We start from the raw sequence: 26,729 nt of genomic DNA, 5'->3' as shown, positions 1-26,729 counted from the left end.
AAGAAAGCAAGCAAACCTGCGTGGGAAGAGAGAGAAGCAACACGGAAAGGCAGCTAGACAGGAAGAGGAGGGAGCGAAAAAGATCAATTGCTGACTAAAACAACACTGAACAGAGCGCTTGCTATCTGCCAGACACATTAACTCATTTAATCCTCTCGGTGCTCTTATTGTTACCATGTCCAGATGGGAAGGCTTAGAATCAGAGAGGTTAAGCAACTTGCCTAGAATCACACAGCTAGTAACTGGCAGAGTCAAGTTCCAAATTTAGAGGATCTGACTACAAACCCCGGGACCCCGTACTGCACTCACCAAAGTGTATCCCACAGAAGATACCACTTTTGCTGGGGACATGACAGGTATGGTATGAAAAAAATAACAGCAAAAGCATGTGGTCAAAGGCAAATTTAGCACATGATAAGTTAAATGGGCTTCTTTACTAAAAGACTTCTTAGAGCTTTTAAATTGCTAACAAACACTGTGAATCTCCACGAGATGAACAGAGCATATGTGTGTCCCAAACTTATTTGCGCAGGGACTGTTTTCTTGGGGAAGCATCTTGCTGGACCAGATGCCACTTTCAGAAGCATAAAACTCATGTCTGCTCAACACCCACTCTATGCTCCAGGTTTGCTGGGGGCCAGTGGAGGGAAGGTGCCAAAGGCAAAAGCGGCAGAGGCCACCCAAAACTCTGGAATCACTCCAGAGCCCTCTAGGCTCGGCCAGCCTCCTGCACAGGTCCACTCTGAGGGCCGCCATTTCTCCTGCCCATATAAGCCAGGAAGCCGTCTGCATCTGCCAGTTGCCCTCTTGAACTATACAGCCTGTCCAACTCCCGCCAGGGCATCTATCTTTGTGGACTTCACAAAGGAAATTTCTCACCTGAGTTAATAATTGTTGCCTTCAATTCTGAACTCCCTTCTGTGAGGAGATTTGGCATTAAGTCATTACAATCAAAAAGGATAGACTACTTTATCCAAATCTCAGAAAGAATTCTTAGAAAAGCCTCAAGGTGACAGCTATTGTACTCCACTGACAGAAGCATTAATGATCCTCTTAAAGATAACACGTTAAAGACGTTTTCAGCCTTGTGGAAGGAGACCTCCAGTGAGGCGCTTTTCTTCTAACTACCTTGGAGTCATTACATGATAAGTGCTTGCTCTATGAAGCCCTGTTGTTCAAAGTTCAGTAACTATCCTTCAGCGAAAAGAGCAATTACAGGGAAGTAACTATTTCTTGAATACTATGTGTGTCCTTACTAGTCACACCAATACTTGAGACAGTCAGGAGCTACAGGGCATTTCAGAGGTCAAGCTACAGAGCTGAATGGTTAAGTCTGACCATCTGTGACCAAAGCCCAGGGATCCAAGGCAATGAATGATGCAATGGAGAAGTTACCTAAGAGTCCGGTAGGAGGGGAAGCATTTAGCAGGTGTGTCTTGGGTTCCAAATCACTGCTGTTGAGCCACCAAACTAGGTCGTCTAAAGTATTGCCTTCAACCTGTCACTCCTCTGCTCAAAAACTATCTATGGGTCCCCACTGCCAAGAAAACAAAGTTTAGACTTCATAGATTGGTATGAAATGCCCTTCACAGCCTGCCTCAAATCCACCTGTCTGGCTGCTCTCTACCAGAATCCCCCATGTACAGCCTTCCTTCCCCTTTTCTCCCCCTGCATTTCAAGCCCATTCCACACCCACCTCTATCATGAAGCCACTTCCACCTCCATCTCAGAACATGCTTGTCATCTGGCCCTCTAAAATGCTTTCCAGCAAGTTCCATTTCTAGAAACTGAAAGTCATCCCCAACCACAAAACTGTCTGAACCACGTCGGATTCTTTTTTAGCTCAGGAGGGGAAATGACTTCTCTCTGCAGCTGACAATCTCCACTGGAGTTCGGCAATCCTCCTATTTTCTGGAAGGTGAAATGCCCGATCTGTTCCATGCCTGTGGTTTATATTGCGCCAGGCCGTGTCAGCGCTGATATAGTAACCTCCCATTTTTATTGAGCGGCACCCAGTATAATTGATGACATTTGCTGGAGCCGATATTTTAAGTGAAGGCTATTCTCAGCCCTGCCTGCTCTCCCCCCAGCTCGGGATATAAATAGCCAACAGCAGCTACACCTGAGGTACAAAGTGGGACTTCTCAGCTAAGGTCCTCAATTATACCCCAGAAAGTCATGAGGTTTTCTGCAAGGATTTATCTTGGCAGATCGAGTTTTCAAGCCTACAGAGCTCGGAAAAGAGGGAGCAGGGGCAGGACGCTGCTGGATATGGTTGCTAACATTCCTTGGAGAGAAAAATCCCTGTTTGGACTTTTTGGTTAGGCAGATTTAAATAGCATGTTCAAAGGAAGCTATCATTTATATCATATATATAGATATATCATTTACATATATGAAGTGACAAATGATGCCCACCTTCATGTATAAACTTTCCCAATGTGAATTAGTAAAAATTAAAATGTTCCTTGGTAAAGTTTTAGTATTTGTTTGCAGGCCTTGGGGAAGAGTAAATCTGGCATTTATTTAGGCAACATTTGATCCTTACATGACTAGAACCTAAATCTTTTTCTGGACTGGAAAGCGTCAGTTCATGGTCACGATCACCTGCGGTAGCTCCATAAGAAAGATCCTGGTAGGGGTGTTTGCAGAAGGGCTCATTTACCAGGTACGCACAGGGAACGTGTTGCTCTACATCTGAGTGTTCTTCCAACATGAATGTGTAGGCTTTTGAGAAATTTTTAGAAATTTTGACCATTTTTGATGGTAAATTACAAATACCTTCATATGTTTTACTGTGATTTACTGTGATGATTCAGTCACTGTTAAAGTTGTCCATTCTCCAAAGAAGACATCAAGATGGCCAACAGGAACATGAAAAGATGCTCGTCATTGCTGATTATTAGAGAAATGCAAATCAAAACTACAATGAGGTATCACCTCACACCAGTCAGAATGGCCATCATCAAAAAGTCTACAAATAACAAATGCTGGAGAGGGTGTGGAGAAAAGGAAACCCTCCTACACTGTTGGTAGGAAGGTAAATTGGTGCACTATGAACAGTATGGAGGTTCCTTAAACAACTAAAAATAGAACTAACATATGGTCCAGCAATCGCACTCCTGGGCATATAATCCAGAAAAGGCGAAACTAATTCAAAAAGATACATGCACCCCAATGTTCATAGCAGCACTATTTACAATAGCCAAGACATGGAAGCAACCTAAGTGTCCATCAATGGATGAATGGGTAAAGAAGATGCGGTATGTATACATAATGGAATACTACTCAGCTGTAAAAAAGAATGAAACAATGCCATTTGCAGCAACATGGATGGACCTAGAGATTATCATACTGAGTGAAATAAGTCAGGCAGAGAAAGACAAATATTATATGATACCACTTATATGTGGAATCTAAAAAATAATACAAATGAACTTATTTACAAAACAGAAACAGACTCGTGGACATAAAAAACAAACTTATGGTTATCAAAGGGGAAAGGGTGAAGAAGGGATAAATTAGTAGGAGTATGGGATTCACAGATGCACACCACTATATATAAAATAGATAAACAACAAGGATTTACTGTATAGCACAGAGAACTATATTCAATATCTTGTAATAACCTATAATGGAAAAGAACTGGAAAAAATATTTATACCTATGTATAACTTCATCACTTTGCTGTACACCTGAAACTAACACAGTATTGTAAATCAACTATATTTCAATTAAAAATTTTTTTAAAGTTGCTGAAGTGTGAGGCCCTTGGAGCCCACTGGCATAGGTATAGCCCAGACGGGGCCTCCAAAAGAAAGCCTTCCCTAGCACCTGCCCACAACACACACATGCATGCCCACGAAGTCTCCCACCTATAGTCTCACCTGCACACACCTGCATCATAGCCATTAACACATCTCCCACTGCAATTGTACACTGAGCTATTTCCCCACTCCCCACTCTGAGCTCCTCCTGGATGGGCACCACAGGTTTTCTGTTTTATCCCCAGGACCTGGCTTGGTGCTTGTTCCGGAGTGCTAGGTCAATAAATGTTTGAGAATGAATGCATGCATGCACGTATGAATGAACAAAGTGTTGCACTACTTGAGGGCATACGCTAAATGTCTATGCGAAAATTTTAATGCCAATTTTGCTTACAAGAAAACCAGAGTCCGGATGGAGTGACCCATTAAAGTGACAAAGGAGAGAGCAGAAAGGGGCGCCTTCTATCGTGTTACACGTCAATGCTTTCCTTGACTTCTTTGTGTCAAGTTGACCATCGTGACCACATCAATTACTCAGTCTACAGAACTGAAGCTGATTCTCAGAAGCATGAACCTTTGAGACTTGGTAGGTAACATTTTCCCTCTGAGTTGCAGCATTAATTGCATATACGTACTTGAAGTACAGTCTGCCACCATTTCAGCAGCAGGGTCTGTGCCAACAGCAGCCCCACATGGAACAATAGAAACAGGGATGTGATTCACAGCAGGTCCTCGCTGTGTCTTAAATAACTCACAGGAGGACAGAGATTTACAATGGCCTTCAGGAGCCTGGCTTTGTGCTTGCTGGTGTGAGTCAAAAGAGCCCTCTGAGGACCAAGCTAAAACCCAAGCGGTCAGTGAGCTGCCCCTGAAACAAGCTTCTATTTAGAAACATGATGAAGTTATTTAACAAATGAAATATCAGTGCCCCTGAAAGCCTCCCGGGATTAGCCTATTTCTAGACAAGAAAGTTTCATTTTTGTGGCTCATGTGAATTGGACAGCGTATCCAGGCACAGTCTGTTCCATGAATGAAATCACTGGACTCAGCCCAACAATCCACCGGGTTAGTCTGATAAGCATTTTACTATTTTGTTTCTTTATGTGTTTGTTCTCTAACAAAACCAACCAATGATTATAGTGGTCAATTCAATAAAAACATTTCTTAATCGGTCTTAGACAATCTCAGACAAATAACCAATTTGATTAAAATAATTTCTATCACCCCAGTCAATTCAGTCCACAAAAGTCAGTAAAATAAGACAGCTAGCTGGCCTTTAAGGGAAGAGTAAATCAGCATTCAAGGAAGGAAAAATGAGACAGCATTTCCCATGGAATATACAGCAAGAAAAAGTGCATCCTTTACCTTGGTCAAATGGCTTGTTGGGATTCCAGTTTCTGAAATAATCATCCTATATGAGGGGAAAAAAAAAAAACCAGAAAACAAAGGTCAGATTTCAAGAAGCTTCTCACATAAATGCATAAAAAGCTGCCTTTCCCCCCACCTCCCAAAACACAAAGGAAAACACTAAGGGCTTAGAAATCTTTCCAAGGCATTCACGTGCAATCAAAAATATCAATTGACTTTTTAAATTCTTGTCTTTCAAACTGTATGGATTATACACTAGGAAGAGTTAATACATTTCAGCCTAATATGGAAACAGCACTGTTCTTCCTGGTTTGACAGATAAACGGAGACACCTTCTAAGTGCAAGACGTATTTGCTATCAATTATACCGCTAGTGGTGATGCCTAGCTGTTCTCACTTGGGATTAGGCCTCTGTGTTTGTAACCACTGATAATTCAACTGTCAACATTTCTCCTACATGAAGACATGTAATTTTGGCACACAGTTCCAGTTTTCTAACACTCCCCAAACCTAAAAACAGAGGGCCATTCAAATGTGAGAATTAACCACAGGCATATATTCAGCTTAATACCATGTGTCCCAGGTGTGTAAAGATAAAAACACAAAGGCTGGCCAATCTGGTTCGTTCATAACCATGTCCTTCTTGCATGAAGCTTGCCTCGATTTATGCTCAGAGGCTAGACACTTCATTACTTTGAAAGTGCAAGGGTCCAGGTCACTCACTTCTCTATCATCACATTAACCTCTTCCCCACTGCTAATAACCCTTCCCTTCCAAACCTCCACTGCTCACTCTTTCTCCTCCCTGTAGGTGCTCACCCACCCCACTGTGGCCGAGCACACCCACTCTGTCAGCTCAGCTCAACTGTCTGCAACATGCAGAGGCCTCACCCGTGGAAAACACCTCCACACCATTTTTAGGGCATGTGCCCCCATGCAGTTAATTTCCTCCTGCATATACTCAAATGATCTGCTGGATGTGTTTTTGGCTAGTACTCTGCATGCTGCAGTTCCAGAAAGCTGTCCAAAATGAGGCCTCGACATCTCTTCTAGAAAAGTTCATTTAGATCGAAGTGCACAATTAGTTTCAACTATGGTCCATGCCATGCCGTCTCCTGCAGCCATTTATCTCCAACACCATCTCCTGTGAATTTTATCGGCCTCTGTGTCATTCAATTACCTGGCTTTATTAGATCCTGGTTGAGTTCACCTAAGCCCTTAAATAGATTTTAGGAAACTGGATTTAGAGTAAAATCAGAGCATTGCTCCTTGGGCAGTGAGATTCCATTTTCCAGAGCATGAATAAACATGAACGGGTTCCTCCGGATCCTGGGGTTTCAGCATTAAATCATTTTTAACTCTGAGGAATTGGCCCACTTTGCTCTGGCTTTAAATTTATGGCATAACTGGTCTTCTCACCCATCTGGTTAGGAAGTCTCTGAGGTCTACACCATGAAATATCACTGAGAAAGTTTAAAAGAATCCCTCTGCCACATCTCTCTCCATTTATTATTTTAAATATAATCCCAGTCTTTTGAATTATGTGGCAGCCAGAGTTAATGATTCTAAGTTAAGAGCTGGATGATTGGTGGGAAATTTACCACTTGATTTCTCAGCTTTGATGGCCAATATACTCAGCACTAAATATAAGCAAGTGACTCAGACATTCTGCTGTTCACAAGGGCAAGAGAAGAGATAACCCAGGATGAACTCACCCTCACCACTGGAGAAAAAACAACAAAACCTCTGTCCTTCCAACTGTGGTTCATCAGTGCCCTCTGCACATCCAGAGGATGGCACCACCCAACCGCAATCTAAAATCATGTGAACTATTTTCTACTTGAACATGCTGTTCTAATACATGGAAGTCCTTGGAAGCTAGGATGTGTGTCTAACAAGGAAGGACTGGAGCCAAAGACAAGTTCCTTTGCTTTAATTTCACATGTCACATTCTCTTTGATATCCAAGTGAGGTTTGAGCCAGTCTCAAGAACTGAATATTCCCTAGTGATTTCAACATACATTATAACTTGGATGGAATGTGAAGCATTCTTCTGGACCTTGCCACATTTCCAGGCTAACTATAACTGCCATTTTTACATATTTCTTGGGGAAAATCATGATTTTAAATATAAAACCTCTAAAAGTGGCTATCTGCATGAGAATATTTAAAAACTCACTGCACATGTAATAATACTGCCTAACTGCTGCCCAAATGTGAAGGTACACCTGAGTCAAAGCTCATTATGCAAAATGAGTCCTTCAAAGAGTCTCTTGCCCAGCAAGGCCAAGTGGGGAAGGAAAATGATTTCCCTGCATTTGATTGCTTTTGACCTGCCTTAGGAAAGCGGGTGCCAAAGCAGAACCCAATGAGCTAGCAGCCCAGACAACCCTGGGTGTGACCGCTGTGGCTACAGCTGAGAGAGAGGCACCAGAGCCCACTTTGGGGATGGCCACTGAGCATGGGGAAGGGGGCCACTGAGCGGTCACTGCAGCAGCGAGGTCCAAATATGAGCGGCCAGAGTTCACGGATCAGCCTTCCACACTGGACCGGCCAGGTCTGCAGACATGGGCAGTCCAAGCAGCTGGGCCTGTGCCAATCAATCCACTCTGCCTCTGGGGCAACGTCTGGTGAGGAAGCATCCAAACCCGCATGGAAAAAGCCAAAGCTAGAAGAACGCCCTTCTAGAGCTTCACCTCACCCCTGAGTCCCACTTTACAGTCAGTATGCTCAAGGGACAAAGGACGGCTGGCTGGTCATTTCTCCAGGGCTTAACATCCAGGGGCACCAGCCCAGCTCTTCCTTTATCTTATTTTCTATCTAAAATTTTTAAATATAGCATATATTTTAGGTTATCCTAAAACAGACCCAGGACTTGCTGTGCTGTTGATGCTTCTACCTCCTTTCTCACAGTGGCAAATCCCACTGTGGGAAGCAGTGTGTCAGCCCCACACCACCCAGGTGCTGCCCGGTACCTAAGTGCATTATGCTGCATGGACCCCAGAGCCTGGTCCAGAGACCAGAAAAGCACAGGACTTGAAAAGCCCTCACCTCTGATCTTCATTCTGGCCCAATAAAGATGTGGCCTGTTAAAATTCTGACTGTGGTGGAAGGCATGGTGGACATACTAGATCACACTCGCCAGGCGAGGTGTATCTGTTTGTGTTGGCCTCTTAATGGGTAATTTTATCTCTACTGATGAAGCTTTTAAAAATGACTCGCAAGGACCTCAGCAACAGTTAATTCTTAAAACATACACCTAAATAGAAGTTCGCATACCTAGATACAGTCATTTATTAAATTCAATAACTCCTATTAGTGCATTCTACAGGCTGAAGAGTGAAGCATGGCAGTGTTACCATGCATGTATATTTTATGGGCTACACTGCACAGGATAATTATATCAGGCCTCTGCTGGACAGGGCAGAGAACAGTCTTCCTCTAAATTCTCACCATACGAGGAAGGGCTTATTCCATTTCATGATACCACTTCGAAAATGAAAATCACCCAACTCTTTAGGGACTGTTAAAACCCGGAAGAACCTATAAATTTTAAAAGACTCTAAAATTTGAGCATACTGAGTTATGTCCAAAATCATGAAACATTCCAGGTGAGCATACAGTCATAGTAAAAACACATCAAAAGTCAGCATACCTAAATGTCCATCAACAGAGGAATGGGTAAAGAAGATGTAGTACATATATATACAATGGAATATTACTCAGCCATAAAAAGGAATGAAATTGGGTCATTTGTACAGACATGGATGGACCTAGAGAGTGTCATACAGAGTGAAGTAAGTGAGAAAGAGAAAAGCAAATATTGTATAATAACACATATATGTGGGATCTAGAAAAATGGTATAGATGATCTTATTTGCAAAGCAGAAATAGAGACACAGACATAGAGAACAAATGTATGGATATCAAGGGGGAAAGGGGTGGGGTGGGAGGAATTGGGAGACTGGGGTTGACACATATACATTATTGATACTATGTATAAAATAGACAACTGATGGGAACATACTGTATAGCACAGGGAACTCTACCTAATGCACTGTGGTGACCTAAATGGGAGGGAAGTCCAAAAGGGAGGGGATGTCTGTATGTGTATGGCTGATTCGCTTTGTTGTGCAGTGGAGGCTAACACAACCTTGTAAAGCAACCAGACTCCAATAAAAATTATTTTAAAAAAAGCATACAGATCACAGTAAGAAAGCAACAAATGATAACATCTAGAATGACGAAGAAGGGAGTGGTGCTAGTGGTGAAGGGAGAGTCGTGGGAGTGATCATGGCCCCAGTTATTTTTTTAAACCCTCCACCACTGATCAAAAAGGGAAAACCATATTCGTTTCACTTAATAAATATCCCACTAAACACAATACTGGATCCTGTGAAATTATTGGCACCCAGTGGCTGGTGCAAAGGAATTTAACTCTGGTTTTTCAACTGCTTTAGAGATGCCCTGTTTTGATAAACATTCATGGGAAGTGAAATCTTTTTAAAATATACACATATATAACACATATTATATATTATATATATAAAAGATATTAATAAGGATATATTTATCAGGACATGTTAATAAAATACGTATATATACATATATACCAAAGGACATTCTGATCTATAATGCATCTTCCAAGAAAACTTTTCAGCCTCCCTACCATGAAATGATGCAAAAATATTCCTGCCATAATTTTAGTGATTAAGTCTCCTCATCATGGATGTCATAACGAATTGGAAAGTCTCTGGGTTTAGCCCATTTTGATCAGGAACCTGAATTTTTCTTCCCCTGTCCCACAGCCCCCAAATGGCTGATGTAATTTAGCTCAACTATTCCCCAGGGGGTTGCCTTTCCAGAGATGCTTATTTCAGCTCCAAAGAATGTCAAAGCAACTCTGAGGAAGAGATGAAGTGGCACAATCAAATGGAAACCACTTTTGAGATCCAACTGCTTTACTCTCACTTATGAAGATGATGATGTAATTTATATATACCTTACAGCTTTAGCTACTACAGATCAAAGACACTTAGCTCTCATGGAACAGATCATTTCTCCTTCACACATATTTTAGCTAAGTTGTTTGAACACTGAAGTATCATCTGAAGATTACCTGAGGTAATAAAAAGTACCAGCCTAGAAAATAAATGGAAGCCTCACTTGTCTCGACCAGGAGTGAGCAGTGGAGACATGTACAGAAGGAAGTAAGGTGATTTGAGGGCAGTCAGCCCCTTGGGGTCATCTGAAGACCCCCTGCAGATAAATACCAAAAGGAGAAGCATTGCCCTGCAGGGCCAGGTGGACTAAAGCCAGGTTTATAGATCCTAGATGGAGGTTAATCCCACTTTATCAAACCCCAAACCTTTACAAAGAGATTAGTTAAGGGGCTATAGGCAAACTGCTCTCCAAAGGACTCAGTGCAAACTAGTTATTTTTCACACTAACTGACTGGGGAAAACAGGAAGGAGGGGTGGCTGGCAGGTGGGAAAAGTATCTCTGAAATGATACTAGAAGTCATTGAAAATGTGAGATTTCCAGATGACATTATGTAAGTGCATCAGCTGTATGATGTGAAATTTTCCTGTAATTTCAATTTGTGTGCAGTGGAAACCCCTACTAATCACGCTGTTGAGAAATACAAAACATTCCATCTATTGGGAAGGAGCTAGCTTCCCAGACACCATCTTACCTCTGAGCTATTTCCAGTCACATCTCTGGGCAAGCAATGTGCTATCGGTTTCCTCTCCATCAGGCCTGTCCTGCCCAGCCCTGGTGAAAAGCCCCAGTGACAATCCTTCTGAATGAAGCGAGCGACTAACCAGCCCAGCATGGACAGTGACTTGAGGTCCCCCGCCCACCCCCCATCACTCCACAGACCCCACTCATGCGAACCCTGTACACCAGGGACTGGAAGCTGGGCCATTAATACATCTTCCATTGGCACATATCACGCCCACACACCTGGGCCCAGGCTGCTTCTGAACAGGGATGGGTCTTACTCACCTGCACATTCCCCCAGGGCAACACTCAACAGTACACAGTAAGTCCTGGACGAACTGTATATAATTTAAATAAGCTGTTCCAGCTTTAACATCTCCGTATCCCTGTGAAATGCCCATAACTGTTCCTGGTGTGTGCGTAAGGACAGGTGGGTGTAGGTTTATACAGACACTCTAAATCACTTTCTTCCTGAATAGAGTGATTCTTTGATAAATTGGTCTGACATTTGGTATAAAGTCCTGCAGGCCTCAGACAAGATGATTTAGAAAATAACAATGTCAGTTGCTCTGCTCTTTCAATAAATAACCCACCAGTAAAACACAGATAATAACTGACAATCATACTTGTACTGTAACTAATGAGAAAAGATAAAGCAGCAAATGGACTGTTTATATGCATTTGATAAATTGCACCCCCTGGATATACCCATGAAAAATAAATGTGTGTGGTCCTGTTTCACTGAACTAAAACAAACATTTACCACTGAGATTTAGGATTTAGAGTGAAATTTACATTTTATTTGGCAACTATTTTGATGCTATGTCTACACACAGTGGAAAAATCAAAAACCTACCTCAACTTCCTGAGTACGAAAGCATTATAAATGAGAAAAAAAATAAAAGAATCACATCAAACAATAGGAAGGAATGTAAACATTTTCGATAATTGCATCAAAATTTCAAATTATCATAACATTAGAAAGGTCACAGGCAGACATTTTCCCAACCATCACTCCCTTGAAAAGGTCCCCTTGTTCACTAAGTTCATGAAAAGAACATTAGGTTCTCAGTGGAATAAGTGAAGCGCAGGGAAATCAGAGGGTCCTCTGGTGATCTAGTGTCATTACTGCAGAACAAATAGCAAAATCAAGATTAAACCCAAATACGCAGGCATCGTTATTATCTTTGAGAATTTCAAATGATTAATTTCCTGTGACACTGGTCCAAAGGGTGATATTCAATAAAAGTCCCGAGATGACATCAGAGAGCAAGAATAAAAGACCTTCTACATTTCTGCAAAGAAATTCTTTGGCCTTGCAGCTCCAAAATAGCTTGAAGGGGTCTAAAACCTGAGAAAGACGTGGATTTATGGTCTTGGGATGTAAAATGAATAGGACTGTCACGGCCCCTCAGGTGATTAAAGGATTATAACTGCCACAAAGTCCCCTTCCTCAGGACTGTCTGCCTGTCCATTTCTGTCCATCCAAGCTGGGGTCAGGGGGAGTGATGGCTGATTTGGGCTTTTCTCAAAGAGAAAACCTGAGTCTGAGGTCCATTCCAGAAAGTGTGCCCTATATCTGGCTGCTGCTTCTGGGAATACAAATGGACCTATGACGCTGCATTTGTACTCTGACCAAGACAAGGGGCGTCTCCCCAGACGGAAAGCCACCCACACCCTTGACCTCGTTAGCAAAATGATCAAAACACCTGAGCTAGCCGGGAGCAGGCTTCTGAATGTCAGATGGGAGTGAAGCAGGCAGGGCTATGGTGTCAAAGACAGAGGAGACACTATGAACAGGACAGGCTCTGAAGCAGATACAGGTTCAAATCCTGCCTTGAACACTCACCAGCCAGCTGGCCTTGCACAAACCCCTCAGCTTCTGAGATGCAGTCCCTTGATCCACAAAGCAAGACTGCTGCACCTGCCTTGGAGGCTGGGTCACCATGATTCGCGACAATGTGGCAAAGTGACTGGCATATTACCAGGCACAAAGAAGGACTCAATAAATAAAATTGTACACTTTTGTGTCCATCTCCAGAGGTTTATAATATTGAGATGTCTCAAAAACATTGAGAGACACAGGCTTTATAGAAACAATGACATGTTTAAAATTTCAGTAATGGGACTCTTGTGCATTTGAATCTTACCAAACAGGCCCAAATGAAGGGAGATCAATTGCACTTGGGAACAATAATTATGAAATATTTCAAACGCGTGCAACTTTATTAACCTTATGAATGAAGAGTGACTTAGAAAAAATGCAATGAAATATGAAAGCATGAGTTGCAAGCACATCTCTGTTTAAAGGTCAGGCACCCATTCCCTAAGATTCAGTGACCCTGTCTATTAAAAAAAGATATTACTTACACCATAGAGCTGTTCTGTGTAACCAGTGAGGTGTTTTGAACCATTGTTAGCAATTACACATCATACAATTCTAAGTCAATTTAAGTTTCAATTTTGACTCACTATATCCCGTTAAGTGGACTGGACCTGCTCTGAACAGGTAAAATTTCTGCATAATCATTAATTGACATGTAGAAAACAGAGGAAGGAACCGTGAAAAGGTCCATCTCACTGACACACCAAGTAAGGCCCTTGCCGTCTTGGAGCATGTAAACCTTTACTTTACAGAAAATGCAAACTGTACTTGCCTAAGGCCCAGCCCTGTCCGAGTATCACGAACTCCAAATTAATTAGGTCCCTCTGCCTTTCTGAGAATGCCACTCCTACCACCCCCTAGGCTGGCAGGCCTCCATCAACATCCACATGCTGCCTTCTGGAGTATACAACACTGGCTATGAACTATCACCACACCCTTTCCTCCCCACCCACCCTGCACGGGAGGTACCAACCGCAGGCACCGGAAAGCAGTGGTTCTCATCCTTGACTGACCCCTGGGGTCGCTGAGGACCTTTCCAGACACTGATGCCTGGCACCACCTAGGAGATGCTGACTCGGTGGTCTGCGTCATGGCCTCCACAATGGGACACTTAAAGTTCCTCAGAGGATTCTAATGAGTAGCCCCCATTGGCTAAAGGAAGCCACACACTGATTCAATCACAGTGACTGAAAGGTGACCAGGGGACAATCAGGTCCACCACAAACAGCAAACCCGGTGCAGCCCATCAGCGGCCTCCCTTCCCCCAGCTTCCAGAGCTTTCCAGAGTTAAATTCACCTTCCATTGTCAGATCTGGCCTCAACGCCTCCGGGGCTCAGTACACAGTACCTCTGGGAGCCCTGCTGGCCAGGCCAGGACCCAGGCTGGACTGGTCCCTCTTCCCTCCCTCTGCCATTCAGGCATCAACCAGGCCCCCTCCCTCCCTGGATCTGTCACACCTCCCACTCTCTGCACCCACAGCCTCTCACTCAGTTGGGCCCCCCAGCTGCCCCTCGGGTCACCACCATGTGCCCAGCCAGCCTCCACTCCCTGTACCCCGCTCAGGCTGTTCTCCATGCTGCTCCCACGGGGACCCTCTGAAGGGACGTCTGCCCTCATCAGCCCCCAATATCAAATACTCGAGTTGCTCCCCACAGCTCCCAAGCAAAGGCCAAGCCCAGGAGCAGCTTACAGGACCCTGCAAGGCACAGTCCCTGCTGAATCCTCCAGTCCCCCTGCAGCCACACCCCAGCCCACGCGCTTCACTCCAGCCCCACAAGAACCACTTCTTGGTTCTGCAACAGCCATGCTTACTTCGAGCTCTGAAATTCTGCACATGCTGCTCCTTTTGTGCCTGAAATACCCTTCCTCGCCCTTCTCTGATGAACATTCGCTGCTCGATCAAATCCCAGTTTAGATTAGACGATGCTCCTTGTGCACGAACCTCCCCCGTCCCCAATGCCTCCACATCAGAGACGTCTCAGCCGTGTGGTCTACACAGAGCACTGACGCAACCGCTCTGCAGTGGCCGACCACTCTCCTGCCACTCAACCACACAGCCGGCAGTCCCCACGGCCAGGGGCGGGACATCTTCACCTCCACACCTCCAGAGCCCAGCACATGCCCATCTTGCAACAGGTACTCAATGAGCACCTCCTATAAAGAAAGAACCATTCAACCTCTGTTGCTTCTTTTACACCAGTACCTTGGGCTGCAACTCCCCAATTAATTCCCTGTTGACTCAGAACTTCAGGCTCCGTGACCTGGAGGTTTCCGAGGAAAGTGAAATGGGCAACTCCCTTGGTGTAACTTAAACTGGGGCAGTAACGGGAACCTGGCACCAGCAGGGCTGACGGCAGAAGACCCTGGAGGGATCAACCAAGGAGGACAGGTGGACCCCTGCACGACAGCCTCGCCCCACGTCTGCTAACAACCCCGAGTCACCTCAAGGAACAAACGGACTCCATGACTTGGCTCACCACGGCTGGCAGAAATCTGATGCAAGATTCAGGACTTGTGTCAAGTTGAGGTTGAAATGAAAAAGTTGAAATCCAATCCAAAAAATCCAAGTGATACTGACAGCAACGGTAACGTTAATCCTATAGGAGTAACAGCAGCTACCGTTTTCCGAGTGCTCCACACGCGCCAGGCGCTGTCCAAGCCAGCTGTGTGTTAGCTCACTGAACTCATATGATAACCGTGTGAGGCAGGCACAATCAGCACCCTGGTGACATAGCTGGGAAAGCAAGCTTAGAGAGATCGCATTTCTATATAAGGTCACACAGCTAGCGAGAAGCAGGGGGATTTGAACTCAGTTTTGCCTGACTCCGAAGATCATGCTCTAACCACTCCACACCGCGTTAAGGGCACCATGTGAAGGGAGGACCAGTGAGGTATGTGAAGACTGGAGACCCTGGGAGACAACACAGGGCTCGTTCCCTATTGGAGATGGAACACGATGGTTGCAGGAGAGGCCAAGGGACGGAGATGAGCACAGAGGCCTGAGGCCTCCCAAGAGCCTCTCTCTACCACTGCATTGACCCTTAGTACATCTGAGCCTCAGCTTTCCCGTCTGTGAAAGGGGGGGATTCAAACACCTGCCTCAGGGTTCTTTGTGAGCTTGGACAGCAGGTCCATCTGTCCTGTGCCTGGCCCCAAGAAAGCAGTCAGGACACCCGGATGTACTGATCGCCCCGTACCCCAGGTGGTTCCCCGGGCTTCAGAATCATGGCCAGCAGCACTGATGACAGCAGCCTCAGGAGCAAGCCCTCCCGAGGAGCACTTTGTGGGCTCTGGACCAAGCACTGCCACCACACCTGTCTGCCACCACACTCTCTGGGGCCCACTTCAAAGTGGAGCATCCAACGCCAACATCAAGCCACTGCACAGAGGACGTGGTGGCTTCGGCACCGCCCATCTCTCTGAGAAGCCATGGCCACAGACTTTGCATGAAATTTTCATTAGCTGCACAGCAAGGCCTGCTGCGGTTCCTCCCAGCCCTACCATTCCCTCTTCTCTTGGAAGGAACATCTGGGAAAGTTAGCAATAAAAACTCCCTCACTGTGTCCCTAAAAGCATCCTGGCAGCCTCCCTGCCTGCCCTCCTCTGCATCCTGAGGCTCTGGCCCTTGGACCATGTACACAGCAGATGCTCCTTACCAAAGCCCCAGAAATAAATCTGGTCAAGGTCTTTTCTCCACTTCAAAGCAATGATGTCACCATCAGAATCTGAGAGGGTTCATTTGAAATCTGCAACTTCTGAACTTCTTTCCCCCATGGTAAGAGGTCACCAGAGTAGACAAGCCTGCCAAATAGACCCACACTCCCAAGCCACGATTTCCCTCTGTGATCACTGGCAAAGCTTCCACAGAGAAGGGGGAGTGTGCCCTGCCTGAGGTACAGCCACTGCTATAACTAGGGCTCGCCACGAGGGTAGAACAATCCTCTCGCACTGACTGAAAACCCTCCATAGGACCCACACTCCCAAAGGCCGCTGGGTCCAACCAATCCTGGACCATGGAGATGGGCTAAGTTTCCTCTCACTCACCGAGCACTTATGCAACTCTATGATGGATGTAACCCAGTCTCTCACGCCCAGCACTGCCAAATAGATGCCTGGTAGACTCAGGAGACTTAGAGAAACAATCCCAAAGTACTTCAGCCAGGCTCCACACTTGGAAACTTGCTCACCTGGCCACTCGGACAGGTAGATGATGTACTTAGGTCGTATGACAAGACAGAAAGTCCAGAGAAGATATAAGAGAACTGTCCTCATACCAAGATCAGTGTGCGCGAGTCCCTGACTAAAGGGGAATCTGTGTACTCCGTGGACATCTAGCTGTCCTGTTGCCCTCCAGGGCTGTTTCCATAATCTGTCCAGGTTCAGTGAGGGCCTGGGGCACCCACAGAGACAGAGCAAGGTCGAAGCTGCAAGGAAGTTGGGGGCAGAGACTCGAGGACCTCAGTGCCTGGAGAGATATCCATGCCTTATCTCCAGGCACTAAGGAGCCACTTGGAGGTGGGCGGACTTGAAGGTGGATCCCATCACACCAGTACTTTCCGAAGGAGCTGGGCTGACTGAGTGTGGGAGAGGTTAGAAGGAGCCCAACTGAAAGCAAGGACACCAATGAAGAAGTTCATTCTACGTGTGCACAATTATCACTTACAGCATCTGCTGCACACGTGCCTTTGTGCCAGAAAACAGACACGAAGAACACCCAGCCCTCACCCTAAGAAGCCCACAGTCTGGCCAGAGGAAAGGGAACCAGAAATGTCAACAGATGAAGGCATAATACTACCAGGCAATGTGCTCATTATGAAAAGAAAATAGCTACAGAACACAGAGGAGGAAGCCACCAACGATTCCAGGGAACCAGGACTGACTCTACTGAAGCAGTGGGACGTACCACTGGGTCTGGACGGACAAGGAGTTTTCCAGGCAAGGAACGTGGAGTAGGTGGGACAAGGAGACAGCAACCGCAATGAGCAGGACTCTTTGCTGCAGCAGCCCTCAGCTCAGGCAACAGGAGAGGAAGCCTGAGCCCAGGTGCAGCCACAGAGACAGGACGATAGGAGGCATCTGCCGGCTCTGCCCAGGGTCTCCGACCCACCACGGCCACACCACTAGGTCTGCCATCTGCTCTGCAACCAGAAATCCTGTAGCTGCTGTGGCTGGTCACTGGCATCACTGTGATCCGTGCACTCCAGCTGGAAGGCTGAGCAATGACACTATGTCTAGAAAAGACGCACTGACCCATGGCATGCCACCCCAGGGACAAGAGCCAGCTCACATCCTGGCCCTTCCAACCAGCAAGCGTCCCCATGCCACCTGTTACGAACATGTGTAAGTCATACGGGCCACAACTGGAACCAACTAGTCTCTGTGCCTGTCGCTCTCTCTGTCCTACAGAGACACACTGCCAGCTTGCTCCACCTTCCTTTATTAAATAAACATCTCTCCCTTTGGAGGTGAGATCCCTGAGAACAAAGGCCATGCCACGTGACCATGCTCTGGGAACCAAGACCCTGGAGGTGCCCCCTCCCCACCCGCAGTCAGTGATAACAATTAAGGGCCTCTTGTTCTCACCGAGCCTTTGAAAGGTTCCACTCTTGTTTGCAGGGGACAGTGGTAGGGAACCAGGGTTCCCTTTTACCCATCTTTTAAAATCAAAACACTCCAGGGCAAAATTATCAGGTTACACCATTTATATGGTAACAAAACGCACATCAATAAGGACATATTTATTTCTTGTGGAAGAGTACTCAGCCAGCAGAAGCCATGTAATATTTTTATTTTTATGCTTTATTTTAATTTATTATTTGGAAAATAAGAGGAATGTTAATAACAATGCAGGCCCCTTCCAGTCCTAAAATTCAATAATTCTAAATATGTCAGATAATAAATCAAACACGCCTGACAGCTCTGTGTAAATAAAGTGGGAGCAATTTTCAGACTAGCAAGGACTACAGTGTACTGGAAGAATCCAAGGAAGACCAAAGCAATAAGCTGTTTTGCCTTTGATTTTTATTTCTGCTTCCAAATTTTAAGAGCCCAGCAAGAGCACAAACAGCAGTTATGTTCTAGATCTTTAAAATCCCTTTCCTATTAAATAACTTATGAGCATTAAAGAAAGAGTCCAGTTGGGTTTTTTCACATGATGCTACTCAGAGAGAACTTTTGAAAAAAATTTCCAAGATCTAATTCTTTGATAAATTACCTTCTTGTGAAAGGTGGAGACTCCTAGAAAGTCACATACAAAAACATGGGAAGAAAGAAACCAAGAAGCAATAAAAAGGACCAACGATGCAATGTAACTATCTCTTCCACTCGATAACCACACCCTCCCCATGCCCAGAGCCCACCCCTCAGAGGCCTGAGAAGAAAGAAGGGGCAGCCAAGGCCACCAACAAGCATGAAGCAGCGCTGGGTCCCGCTCATTAAAATCGACCTTCTCATTTAGCCAGTTGCAATGGTCACATTTTCTAGGTATCTCAACTGTCCTTAAAGAGTGCCCATGATTCGCCATAAGAAGAAAAAAATACAAAAAAAGAACTAGAGAAAAGTCAAAATGGTAACAATGGTTATCAATGGTTGGAGGAATACAAGAGTTTTCTTCCTGCTTCTACTTTATTATTTTTCAATTAAAAAATAACCTGTATTACTTCATGTGTTTGTCTCCTCATTCATCCATTTACCCATTCTTTATTCATTCATTCATTCAAAGTTCTATGGGATAGGGAAAATGAAGACAGCATTACCCTAACATCATGGTTGGGGCAACTCTAGACAGAGAGGTAAAATCATTTTTAAATGAATTCACACAGCACTAAAATCTGCAGTATAAGATCTATGTACACCAAAAGATTAGACTGAGAGCTGTACTCACAGCCCAGACATGGGGAATAAGAAGGAAGAACCTCTTGGGCCATGACCTAGAACAATGACTAGGAACCTTTCCAGGCAGCTGAATGGAATCACAAGCCCTTCTTATTACCCTGTCTCTGGGCTGGCACACAGGGTAAGCATTCATTTATTCCTGTTGCCCTGGCACCCTATTAAGGAATGAAAGATCTGGAATAAGCAGGGTGTGACCTTCAGCTCACTCACCAGCACACAGCCCATGGCCTCTGCCAAAAACAGGTAGGAGAAGGACCCAGAGCTCACAGTAGAAATCATACATTTACTCACAAGGCGGTGACAGCTCCTGCAACAAACCCAAACTGTGGCTCAATTTAATAAGGCATCCGATGCTCAGATGCCTCATCTGATTTACCAGCAGGATACATAAATCACAGCTAGAATCGGAGGCTCCTTGTCAGGGCTGCCTGCTGGAATTATTTGGGAACAACACTGCATGGGTTATCTTGGTGTTGCCCATCAAAGCCTCATACGTCTGTTTCACACACCTCTCTTTTAACAAAACTCAGCTCTTAACCCAGATTGGAGCTAAAATCAACGGTTCTGCTTCTGGATCTGAAACATAAACAAACATAAAAGCCTATGGCAGTTCCTTAACTGGTAACTCCTCTTGATGTCCACTGTCACTGCCTAAGTGATTCTGGGTAAACAGTCCAACCTTTTCGAGCTTCAGTTTCTTCATCTGTAAAATGAAGGCTATGGTGCCCACTCTACTAGGATTACTGGGAGGATTACTTGGAACATAGATGCAAAATGTCCAGCATGTAGTATGCACCAAATATCCAAACATGGTCACTGCCATCTATCTATCTATCTATCTATCTATCTATCTATTTATTTATGGCTGTGTTGGGTCCTCGTTGCTGTGCGCAGGCTTTCTCTAGTTGCGGCGAGTGGGGGTTACTCTTCGTTGTGGTGTATGGGCTTCTCATTGCTGTGGCTTCTCTTGCTGAGCACGGACTCCAGGCACACGGGCTTCAGTAGTTGTGGCACACGGGCTTCAGTAGTTGTGGCTCACCGGCTCTAGAGAACAGGCTCAGTAGTTCTGGCACACGGGCTTATTAGTTGCTCCGTGGCATGTGGGATCTTCCTGGACCAGGGCTCGAACCCATTTCCCCTGCATTGGCAGGTGGATTCTCAACCACTGCGCCACCAGGGAAGACCGGTCACTGCTTTTTTTAACTGACCTCAGTACATCCTCTGCTGTAAGCTGATAACAGAATTTAAATAAATAAATAAATAAAAAACACTAGTTTCCTCTGGATTAGTATATTTGTGATACTGCCATCCTGACCCTACAGAAATTTTTAAGAAATCAAATCTGGGTAATGGCTGCTTTGGAAAAGCAGCAGCCACTGCTCTGTGCAAAAATGTAAATAAAATGCCACTTAAGTAAGTAATCACATTACTCATAGCTTAATGCATGTGATCCAGAGCTACAAGCAAGCATGTCTGTGATGGATTTCTCATCTGTGGCTGCCACTGCAGCCCATCCAAGCGTCTGCAGGCATCCTGACTGGGAACATCTACATTAGCTCCTGATGGGACCCACACTCCCACTATCAATGGGAACAGACTCAGCAGGAAGGAGGCGATGCCTTCATAATAAGGTAATAATACAAACGGAAACGTTTGCTTGGGGAAGGGCTGCTAGGTTCTAGGTCAGCCATTAAATGTCCCTTCCTCAGTTCTCAGGGGCTCCCAAAGCAGTCTGGGATCCCTAGCTGAATCTTCCCAGCCCCTGCCAGGTAGGGATGGAGCCTCCTCAGATGCCGTGATACGGCCAACTTTTGACTCAGCACTGCTGAGTACCAGACTAAACACCAAAGGAGACAACCGGCAATGCTGGACTAAATCTACCTTCTTTCTGAGGAGGGGCTCTGAAATCTCAGCATTTTTCGTTTAACCAGAGCTGCCCTCAAGGGTGCCAAGCACTAACTTGGGATATTCGGTCCTTAGGCCATTTACGCTCTGGATAAATGCAGAACTTCTAGAAAAGCCAATTCAGAATCCAACCACAAGCATGCTCTAAAGATGTGGGTGGGAGGAGCTTCAAGATAGCAAAAGAGTAAGACGTGGCGATCACCTTCCTCCCCACAGATACATCAGAAATACATCTACACGTGGAACAACTCCTCCAGAACACCTACTGAACGCTGGCAGAAGACCTCAGACCTCCCCAAAGACAAGAAACTCCCCACGTACCTGGGTAGGGCAAAAGAAAAAAGAATAAGGGACGGGACCTGCGCCAGTGGGAGGGAGCCGTGAAGGAGGAAAGGTTTCCACACACTAAAAGCCCCTTCGCGGGTGGAGACTGCGGGTGGCGGAGGGGGAAAGCTTCGGAGCCACGGAGGAGAGTGCAGCCACAGGGGTGCAGAGGGCAAAGCAGAGAGATTCCCACACAGAGGATCAGTGCCAACCAGCACTCACCAGCCTGAGAGGTTTGTCTGCTCACCCGCCGGGGCGGGCGGGGGCTGGGAGCTGAGGCTCGGGCTTTGGTCGGAGCGCAGGGAGAGGACTGGCGGTGTGAACACAGAATGAAGGGGGCTAGTGCGCCACAGCTAGCCGGGAGGGAGTCCGGGAAAAGATCTGGAGCTGCTTAAGAGGCAAGAGACTTTTTCTTGCCTCTTTGCTTCCTGGTGCGCGAGGAAAGGGGATTAAGAGCGCTGCTTAAAGGAGCGCCAGAGACGGGCGCGAGCCGCGGCTAACAGCGCGGACCCCAGAGACAGGCATGAGACGCTAAGGCTACTGCCACCGCCACCAAGAAGCCTGTCTGCAACCACAGGTCACTCTCCACACCTCCCCTCCTGGGAGCCTGTGCAGCCCGCCACTGCCAGGGTCCCGTGATCCAGGGACAACTTCCCCGGAACAACGCACAGTGCGCCTCAGGCTGGTGCAACGTCATGCCGGCCTCTGCCGCTGCAGGCTCGCCCCGCACTCCATGCCCCTCCCTCTCCCCCAGCCTGAGTGAGCCAGAGTCCCCGAATCAACGGCTCCTTTAACTCCATCCTGTCTGAGTGAAGAACAGACACCCTCCGGCAACCTACACGCAGAGGTGGGGCCAAATCCGAAGCTGAACCCCGGGAGCTGTGCGAACAAAGAAGAGAAAGGGAAATTTCACCTAGCAGCATCCAGACCAGTGGATTAAATGCCCACAATCAACCTGATGTACCCTGCATCTGTGGAATACCTGAATAGACAACAAATCATCCCACATTGAGGAGGTGGACTTTGGGAGCAACAATATATATATATTTTTCCCTTTTCTCTTTTTGTGAGTGTGTATGTGTATGCTTTTGTGTGTGATTTTGTCTGTATAGCTTTGCTTTTACCATTTGTCCTAGGTTCTGTCTGTCCATGTTTTTTTTTGTTGTTGTTGTTTTAGTATAGTTTTTAGCATTTAGTATAGATTTTAGCACTTGTTATCAATGGTTTATTTTTTTGTTTGGTTGCTCTGTTTCTTTTTTGTAATTACTTTCTTAATTTTAAAAATTTTTTTATTTTTAATAATTATTTTTTATTTTAATAACTCTTATTTTATTTTTTCATTCTTTCTTTCTTTCTTTCTCCCTTTTATTCTGAGCTGCGTGGATGACAGGGTCTTGGTTCTCCGGCCGGACATCAGGGCTGTGCCTCTGAGGTGGGAGAGCCGAGTTCAGGACACTGGTCCACCAGAGACCTCCCAGCTCCACATAATATTGAATGGCAAAAACCTCCCAGAAATCTCCATCTCAGCGCCAAGACCCAGCTCAACTCAACGACCAGCAAGCTAGCGTGCTGGACACCCTATGACAAACAACTAGCAAGACAGGAACACAACCCCACCCATTAGCAGAGAGGCTACCTAAAATCATAAGGTCACAGACACCCCAAAACACACCACCAGACATGGACCTGCCCACCAGAAAGGAAAGATCCAACCTCATCCACCAGAACACAGGCACTAGTCCCCTCCACCAGAAAGCCTACACAACCCACTGAACCAACCTTAGCCACTGGGAGCAGACAACAAAAACAACGGGAACTACGAACCTGCAGCCTGCGAAACGGAGACCCCAAACACAGTAAGTTAAGCAAAATGAGAAGACAGAGAAACACACAGCAGATGAAGGAGCAAGGTGAAAACCCAAAAGACCAAAAAAAAGGAAGAGGAAATAGGCAGTCTACCTGAAAAAGAATTCAGAATAATGATAGTAAAGATGACCCCAAATCTTGGAAATAGAATGGAGAAAATACAAGAAACATTTAACAAGGAACTAGAAGAACTAAAGAGCAAACAAACAATGATGAACAACACAATAAATGACATTAAAATTTCACTAGAAGGAATCAACGGCAGAATAACTGAGGCAGAAGAACAGATAAGTGACCTGGAAGATAAAATAGTGGAAATAATTACTGCAGAGTAGAATAAAGAAAAAAGAATGAAAAGAATTGAGGACAGTCTCAAAGACCTCTGGGACAACATTAAATGCACCAACATTCGAATTATAGGGGTCCTAGAAGAAGAAGAGAAAAAGGGACTGAGAAAATATTTGAAGAGATTATACTTGAAAACTTCCCTAATTTGGGAAAGGAAATAGTTAATCAAGTAAAGGAAGTGCACAGAGTCCCACACAGGATAAATCTAAGGAGAAACACGCCAAGACACATATTAATCAAACTATTAAAAATTAAATACGAGGAAAAAATATTAAAAGCAAAAAGGGAAAAAACCCAAATAACATACAAAGGAATCCCCATAAGGTTAACAGCTGATTTTTCAGCAGAAACTCTGCAAGCCAGAAGGGAGTGGCAGGACATATTTATTTAAAGTGATGAAATGGAAAAACCTACAACCAAGATCAATATACCCAGCAAGGATCTCATTCAGATTCGATGGAGAAATTAAATGCTTTACAGACAAGCAAAAGCTAAGAGAATTCAGCACCGCCAAACCAGCTTTACAACAAAGGCTAAAGGAACTTCTCTAGACAGGAAACACAAGAGAAGGAAAAGACTTACAACAACAAACGCAAAACAATTAAGAAAATGGTAATAGGAACATACATATCGATAATTACCTTAAAGGTAAATGGATTAAATGCTCCAACCAAAAGACATAGCCTGGCTGAATGGATACAAAAACAAGACCCATATATATGCTGTGTACAAGAGACCGACTTCAGACCTAGAGAGAGACACATACAGACTGAAAGTGAGGGGATGGAAGAAGATATTCCATGAAAATGGAAATCAAAAGAAAGCTGAAGTAACAATTCCCATATCAGACAAAATAGGCTTTAAAACAAAGACTATTACAAGAGACAAAGAAAGACACTACTTAATGATCAAGGGATCAATCCAAGAAGAAGATATAACAATTGTAAATATTTCTGAACCCAACATAAGAGCACCTCAATAAATAAGGCAAATGCTAACAGCCATAAACGGGGAAATCAACAGTAACACAATCAAAGTAGGGGACTTTAACACCCCACTTTCACCAGTGGACAGATCATCCAAAATGAAAATAAATAAGGAAACACAAGCTTTAAAAGACACATTTAAAAAGATGGAATTAATTGATATTTATAGGACAATCCATCCAAAAACAACAGAATACACTTTCTTCTCAAGTGCTCATGGAACATTCTCCAGGATAGATCACATCTTGGGTAACAAATAAAGCCTTGGTACATTTAAAAAGACTGAAATCATATCAAATATCTTTTCCAACCACAACACTATGAGACTAGATGTCAATTACAGGAAAAAATCTGTAAAAAATACAGACACATGGAGGCTAAGCTATACACTACTTAATAACCAAGAGATCACTGAAGAAATCAAAGAGGAAATCAAAAAATACCTAGAAACAAATGACAGCAAAAACATGACCACCCAAAACCTATGGGATGCAGCAAAAGCAGTTCTAAGAGGGAAGTTTATACCAAGACAATCCTACCTTAAGAAACAAGAAACATCTCAAATAAACAACCTAACCTTACACCTAAAGCAATTAGAGAAAGAAGAACAAAAATCCCCAAAGTTAGCAGAAGGAAATAAATCATAAAGATCAGATCAGAAATAAATGAAAAAGAAATGAAGGAAATGATAGCAAAGATCAATAAAACTAAAAGCTGGTTCTTTGAGAAGATAAACAAAATTGATAACCCATTAGCCAGACTCATCAAGAAAAAAAGGGAGAAGACTCAAATCAACAGAATTAGAAATGAAAAAGGAGAAGTAACAACTGACACTGCAGAAATACAAAGGATCATGAGAGATTCCTATAAGCAACTGTATGCCAATATAATGGACAAACAGGAAGAAATGGACGAATTCTTAGAAATGCACAACCTGCCAAGACTGAATCAGGAAGAAATAGAAAATATGAACAGACCAATCACAAGCACTGAAATTGAAACTGTGATTTAAAATCTTCCAACAAACAAAAGCCAAGGACCAGATGGCTTCACAGGCGAATTCTACCAAAGATATAGAGAAGAGGTAACACCTACCCTTCTCAAACTCTTCCAAAATATAGCAGAGGGAGGAACACTCCCAAACTCATTCTACAAGGCCACCATCACCCTGATACCAAAACCAGAAAAAGATGTCACAAAGAAAGAACACTACAGGCCAATATCACTGATGAACATAGAGGCAAAAATCCTCAACAAAATAGTAGCAAGCAGAATCCAACAGCACATTAAAAGGATCATACACCATGATCAAGTGGGGTTTATCCCAGGAATGCAGAGATTCTTCAATATATGCAAATCAATCAACATGATACACCATATTAACAAACTGAAGGAGAAAAACCATATGATCATCTCAATAGATGCAGAGAAAGCTTTTGACAAAATTCAACACCCATGTATGATAAAAGCCCTCCAGAGAGTAGGCAGAGAGGGAACTTACCTCTACATAATAAAGGCCATATATGACAAGCCCACAGCCAACATCATCCTCAATGGTGAAAAACTGAAACCATTTCCACTAAGATCAGGAACAAGACAAGGTTGCCCACTCTCACCACTATTACTCAACATAGTTTTGGAAGTTTTAGCCACAGCAATCAG

General features: G+C 44.5%; 1 protein-coding gene across 1 annotated transcript in view; it reads right to left on the bottom strand.

Annotated features, from left to right (window-relative positions):
* SPOCK1 (SPARC (osteonectin), cwcv and kazal like domains proteoglycan 1) overlaps positions 1-26,729 on the bottom strand; it is a gene marked incomplete at both ends in the record, with an annotated part of 530,118 nt that overhangs the window by 279,906 nt on the left and 223,483 nt on the right. The window contains one exon of the mRNA XM_079701955.1: positions 5,133-5,178. Within this exon, the coding sequence (XP_079558081.1) occupies positions 5,133-5,178 (46 nt within the window). The remainder of the gene's footprint in view (positions 1-5,132; positions 5,179-26,729) is intronic.

This window comes from Hyperoodon ampullatus (genome assembly GCF_949752795.1).
Source record: "Hyperoodon ampullatus genome assembly, chromosome: 4".
Taxonomy (NCBI): Eukaryota; Metazoa; Chordata; class Mammalia; order Artiodactyla; family Ziphiidae; genus Hyperoodon; species Hyperoodon ampullatus.
Note: the sequence above shows the minus strand (reverse complement) of the source record. Positions and strands in the feature narration are given on the sequence as shown.